This window comes from Triticum dicoccoides, chromosome 4B (assembly GCF_002162155.2).
Source record: "Triticum dicoccoides isolate Atlit2015 ecotype Zavitan chromosome 4B, WEW_v2.0, whole genome shotgun sequence".
NCBI classification, from domain to species: domain Eukaryota; kingdom Viridiplantae; phylum Streptophyta; class Magnoliopsida; order Poales; family Poaceae; genus Triticum; species Triticum dicoccoides.
The window spans coordinates 667845777-667852315 of NC_041387.1; the positions used below are offsets into that span (position 1 = coordinate 667845777).

Below are 6539 nucleotides of genomic sequence, written 5' to 3' on the forward strand. Positions count from 1 at the left end.
GCAAGGAGCTGCGGCGACGGACGGGTCAGCGACCGGATCGAGCAAAGTAGGGTCGGGCGAGGCGAGCACCTTCTCTGGCTCGCCGGCCATGGCGCTCGAGCGACGGACAACGAGGAACGGTGGCTCAGCGTCAGGAGGCGAACGGCGGTGCGGCATGAGGGTGCGGCAGTGAACGGGATGGGGCGGCGGTGCGACACTACACGGATAAGAGAGATGAGGTAGGAAGAGAGAGGAAGAAGATAGGGATGACATGTGGGACCCATTGCCACCTCAGCAACTTATTCACATAGGCCTGCCATGTCACCCTGACGTGTGGGTCAAACTTGTGAGTTTTGTTGTTAGTCGCGGCTGGCAGCTTGTTTAGTGCATTTTGTTACTCACCTACCGCGCAAGCGGTGGTTATTTGTGATTTTTAGTAAAAGCGGTGGTTTTGAAGTACACTAGCCATAAATGTGGGGGTCTTGAGCAATTTACTCAGTTTTTGACGCTTTGGTTAGTCATGTGAGGCGGCTGCGTTCCGACAGCGACTAGTACAAAAGAACTGATTCACGACTAGAAAAATGGCCAGCTCGAGCAACTGCTCCACACAAAGAAAACAACAGACGCAACGATGAGAAACTAGCTTGGAGACTTTCCTCGATGCTGGCTCGTCCTCCTCCGATGTCATCGCGCCGCGTTGCCGTGATAGGCGCAGGAGCTGCCGGCCTGGTGGCGGCGCGTGAGCTGAGGCGCGAAGGCCACGTTCCCGTCGTCTTAGAGCGCGCCGCGGCCATTGGCGGCACCTGGCGCTACGACGCCGGCGTTGACGCCCACTCCAGCGTCTACGCCTCTCTCCGCGTCAACAGCTCCCGCGAGTGCATGGGCTTTCTCGATTTCCCCTTCGTTGCTGGCACCGAGGGCGACCCGCGCAGGTTCCCGGGGCACGGGGAGGTGCTCCGGTACCTCGAAGCGTTCGCGCTGCGGTTCGATCTCCATGAGCTGGTCCGGCTCCAGACGGAGGTGGTCAGCGTCCGCCGCAGGGTCCATAACGCGGGCGTAGCGGGATGGAGTGTCTCGTACTGCTCGAGAAAGGTCGCCGGCGTCGGTAACGGGGTAGAGGAGGAGGTGTTCGACTCCGTGGTTGTCTGCAACGGCCACTTCACCGAGCCCCGCCTCGCCGACATCGCCGGTATTTAACCATCCAATTAAACTGCCAAAACGTCTTATATTGAGAAACATAGGGTGTAGTTAGTTGGGTGTGGTTATTTGGCATGGTCATGGATAGAGTGAGCTGAGCTCAATGATCACTTGTTGCAGGCATAGATGGCTGGCCAGGGAAGCAGATGCACAGCCACAGCTACCGTGTCCCAGACCCATTTCACGGGCAGGTGCGCCATTGTCATCAACTCATCATCGACCACCTTCAGTTCACATGGGATACTAATATTGGTGACTTAATTAGGTTGTGGTGGTAGTAGGATACCGGAGCAGCGGATTTGACATTTCGAGGGAAATTGCTGGGGTCGCCAGAGAGGTCCATGTTGCCGATCGCTCGCTACCTTCAGCTGATTCCACGTGTGAGACTGCCCGCTGTGACAACCTGTCGTTTCATCCGGTGGTAAAGCACCCTGCCCTTTGCAAATTGATCTTTACAATCTTGTACTATATATCAGTTTTTCTAATTCTCACTAGGATGAGAATTAACTAAATCTCTCTGAACATATGTTTCCGCTATATTATTATTTTACGTGAATTCACTAGGATGAGAATTAACATATGTTTCCGCTATATTCATATTAACTAATTCTCACTAGGATTTGACTTTTCGTTTACTATTTTATCTTCTTTTTCATTGATTTTTTCATAGTTATCATTTCGAGAAAAACAGGACAATAACCAATGAGTAGAATAGAAGTGAAAAAAGAATAAAATAGAAAATAGAAACAATGAATACCAGAGGGTGATGTATGACTGTTTTATATCTCACTCAGCTGAGGCCTAGACACACGCCCACACCCATAATATATGCATAATTGCAAAGAAACAAATTACCATGATGGACTGATGCTTCAAAACTGAAATGCATGAAATGACTGCAGATCGAGCGTGCTGAGGAAGATGGCGGCGTGGTGTTCCAGGACGGCACTCGGGTGAAGGCGGATGTCATCATCCACTGCACAGGGTATGTACCTACATACATGGCTATATACATCTTTTCAAATTAGAGTTAAGTTGCTCGTTCAAACATCTCATGTAAATCGAGTCGCCTCCTCTGATGGTCTTAAATCTTAACTATGTTGGTTTACTATAATAGATACAAGTACAACTATCCATTCCTCAGTGACGACAACTCTGTTATCTCTGTTGACGACAATCGTGTGGGCCAGCTATACAAGCATGTCTTCCCGCCGCACTTGGCTCCTCACATCTCATTCATCGGATTGCCCTTTAAGGTCAGCAAATGACGCCACTACATAACACACACCTTTACAGATATGCAAAAGATAATTCAATTGTTGCATACTGAGATCTTTTTCTAGGGTATCCTTTTCTCTGTGTTCCAACTCCAAAGCAACTGGGTTGCCGGAGTTCTGTCAGGAAGGATCGAGCGGCCATCACAAGAGGAGATGATGCGGGATGTGGTTGTATTTTACTCAGAGTTGGAAGCTCGCGGTTGCCCCAAAAGATACACTCATGACCTTGGAGGAGGCACTACGGTATGTATGTATGTATGTATGTATGTATGTATATGTTATACGTATATGTACATGCGTTCATTCATTCATTCAATACATATTATACTCCAAGATAAATAGGCCATGGTCGATGGCCAAGTACTTTATTCTTATTTTGTTTTGTGCATTTAGTATGAGTATGACGATTGGCTCGCGGAGCAATGCGGGCAAGAGGGTATAGGCGGGTGGAGGAAAGCGATGTACATTGCGGCGAGGAAGAATGTGGTGAATCGCCCGGGGAACTACCGGGACGAATGGGACGACAGCCACTTGCTACCACAAGCGCACCAGGAATTCACCAAGTATTTTTGACTGGTTTCCGATAGAGAATTATCGTACTCCCATCTATCTGTATTGTTGCTAAAATGGCAAGGTCTCCATTCTACCTCCTCGCCTCACGCATTCCCACTCTTATAGTCAGTATGTAGTGGCCATGAATGACAGCGTATTAAGAGCAAAAGTGGTAACTAGAAACCTATTATCCACAATCTACTCAAATTATGCAAAATTTGAGAAGTGTGTGAACGCAAATAAATGATTGATTGGTTGCAAACTAAAGTTGCCTCTAAAATAAAATAACAAACTAAGTAAAGAACCATGTGTTATCTTCCACACCTTGCATATTATTCTAATTGTTCGAATTACTGGTTGTAACCTTTTAACAATTCAATAGGTATGCAACATAAGTCATGACTGAAAAATAAATAAATAAAAAAGATCAAAAGATTGTGTAGCTATAACGGGAAACAATTGATTAGAAGGCATGTAGAAATTTGTTAGTCAGCTGCAGATAAATATTTTCAATCATCGTGAGGGCTGAGCACTACTCGCTCTGTCTCAATATAACTCACATGTTTTTTTTCTTAAGTTATACTACTTTGTAAAGTTCTACCAAATTTATATTTGAATATATAATAGTTACAATGCCAAATAAATACCAAATAAACTTCGCCATACTCATGACCCCAATGTAGATCAAATCTACATGCCCTTTCGTTTGCTAAATTCAGCTTTCATGATTAAGGTGTAACCCAAAGAACTGAGATAGAAAATCGTTGATAGCCAGAATCGCCGATAGCTAGAACTTTTGTACCAAAGTCCCACCATGCCGTCGAACAGAAAAGACACAATTTTTTGAGGCAAGCAAAACCATCAATTAAAAGATTGCATCTACTGACAATAGATCTTATCTTCTACTTGCACAAATTTTATTAAGTAATATATCTAATCTACTACCAATTTTTTTAGCAATAAATCTAATCTATTACGGAACACTTCTGTGCAATACCCACACAACACATGTGTTCTAGATCCTAACCTGCACCTGCTCATAGATTGCTGATGATGCCAATGGTGGGACACGTAATAGAAAATAAAAATTGTCGTCCTACGGATCACGTTTCCATGATCATTATGAAGATGCATACAAGGTTAGATCTAATAATTACCATCTTCGAGTTGCAATGGAAGAAGAGTAGGTGAAGATCGCCCCTAATGTTCCTCGAACTATCCGACGAACAGTTCCCTCGCACAAGAATTGAACGCATGACCCCACTATGGATTGCCCGCATACGACACCTGTGATCCGGTAGCGCTTCGCCGTCCAGAGCTTGATGATATCATAGTAGGAGGGGTAGGGGGGAGGAGCAACTATGGTGGAGAATGCGAGAGAGGGAGAGGTGCATCCACGAGAATGTAGAACTTGTGTGCTTGGGGCTTCCTTCTCTCCCTCTATCTATAATAAGCTAGAAAGGGGACAGCTCGGAGAGAGGGGTAGCATCCCCAAGGGGGGCGCCCCATCCAGGGCAACCTCCAAGTGGTGCACCCCCTCCCCAAACCCCAGGGCACCAACTAGTGGTTTGCCCACCAAGGCTAAGGGAGACGCCGCAATATTGGGCCCCTAGGGCCCATGTGGCTTCCCCCAGTTGGGCCTTGCCATGGGAATAGCCAATGGTGTCCCTAGAATAATTTTGGGAGGTTCTGAATAATTCTGGAACATTCCTATATACTTTGGGGGTCATCTTAGGGCCTCATTATGTTCTATTTAGGAATTCTTCGTCATCAGATTTTGACTCGGATATTTCATCTCCAGAGTCCATTGTCATTCCAGCGTAAACACTAGCTAGTTTAGACATTCTCTTCATGTTGGATTCGATCATGGCATGTGAATTGAAGTCAGTGACTGGTCTCAATGAAGAGGGAGTGTTGGGGTTTCCATTCTTCTTCGTCAGCTTAGTATGACGACTTACTCGCGCAAATCCTATACAATTGACAGATTTCCATCTTCTACTTGGTTTGACATCCATTTCACATGTTGGAAAATCAATAGTGTAGTGACCGAAGCTTTTGCATTTGAAGTAAGAGATATCAAGTGGAGGTAGTCGTCTTCTGGAGAACTTGTTAAGCACAGATTATGACGTCTGAGGGCATTGATGCGTTCTGTGAGAACTTCTACATCTCTCGTGATGGCATTGATTCTTGTATTATTCTTCATTCGAGCTACCATAGTCTGATAGTATGTCTCCTTATTTCGAGGTAGAATCATCTTGACCTCCTTCCTTTTCCAAATCTTCATGAATGTTCAGCAATTTCATAACTTAGATTATTTGAAGATTCTCATAGTCAGTTGTCTCTCCTTTATGGTTGCAATTATGGAGTCGAAGGAATCATCAAGTGACTGAAGTAGTTTTTGTTGGGGAACGCAGTAATTTCAAAAAATTTCCTACGCACACGCAAGATCATGGTGATGATATAGCAACGAGAGGGGAGAGTGTTGTCCACGTACCCTCGTAGACCGTAAGCGGAAGCGTTAGCACAACGCGGTTGATGTAGTCGTACGTCTTCACGATTCGACCGATCCAAGTACCGAACGTACGGCACCTCCGAGTTCAGCACACGTTCAGCTCGATGACGATCCCCGGGCTCCGATCCAGAAAAGCTTCGGGGATGAGTTCTGTCAGCACGACGGCGTGGTGACGATGACGATGTTCTACCGGCGCAGGGATTCGCCTAAACTCTGTGACGATATGACCGAGGTGGAATATGGTGGAGGGGGGCTCTGCACACGGCTAAGGAACGATCCGTAGATCAACTTGTGTGTCTAGGGTGCCCCCCCCCCGCCCCCGTATATAAAGGAGCCAGGGGGGAGGAGGCGGCCGGCCAAGGAGGGCGCGCCAAGGGGGGAGTCCTACTCCCACCGGGAGTAGGACTCCCTTCTTTCCTAGTTGGAATAGGAGAAGGGGGGAAGAGGAGGAAGAGGGGAAGGAAAGGGGGGGCGCCACCCCCTTCCCTTGTCCTATTCGGACTAGTAGGGGGAGGGGCGCGCGGCCCCCTCCTGGCTCCTTCTCTCTTCTCCCTCGTGGCCCACGTAGGCCCATTAACCCCCGGGGGGGTTCCGGTAACCTCCCGGTACTCCGGTAAAATGCCGATTTCACCCGGAACCATTCCGATGTCCAAACATAGGCTTCCAATATATCAATCTTTATGTCTCGACCATTCCGAGACTCCTCGTCATGTCCGTGATCACATCCGGGACTCAGAACAAACTTCGGTACATCAAAACTTTGTAAACTCATAATAAAACTGTCATCGAAACGTTAAGTGTGCGGACCCTATGGGTTTGAGAACTATGTAGACATGACCTAAAACCATTCTCGTTCAATAACCAATAGCGGGACCTGGATGCCCATATTGTTTCCTACATATTCTACGAAGATCTTTATCGGTCAAACCGCATAACAACATACGTTATTCCCTTTGTCATCGGTATGTTACTTGCCCGAGATTTGATCGTCGGTATCCAATACCTAGTTCAATCTCGTTACC

At 46.8% G+C, this 6539-nt stretch overlaps 1 protein-coding gene across 1 annotated transcript; it reads left to right on the forward strand.

Annotated features, from left to right (window-relative positions):
• The first annotated feature begins 607 nt into the window (after positions 1–607).
• On the forward strand, positions 608–3116 carry LOC119294277 (flavin-containing monooxygenase FMO GS-OX-like 2). The gene is made up of 7 exons (XM_037572489.1): positions 608–1168; positions 1297–1367; positions 1442–1597; positions 2079–2161; positions 2294–2432; positions 2520–2696; positions 2847–3116. The coding sequence occupies exons 1-7, from the start codon at positions 640–642 to the stop codon at positions 3024–3026; spliced, it is 1335 nt and encodes a 444-aa protein (XP_037428386.1). The 5' UTR covers positions 608–639; the 3' UTR covers positions 3027–3116.
• The last annotated feature ends 3423 nt before the right edge of the window (positions 3117–6539 follow it).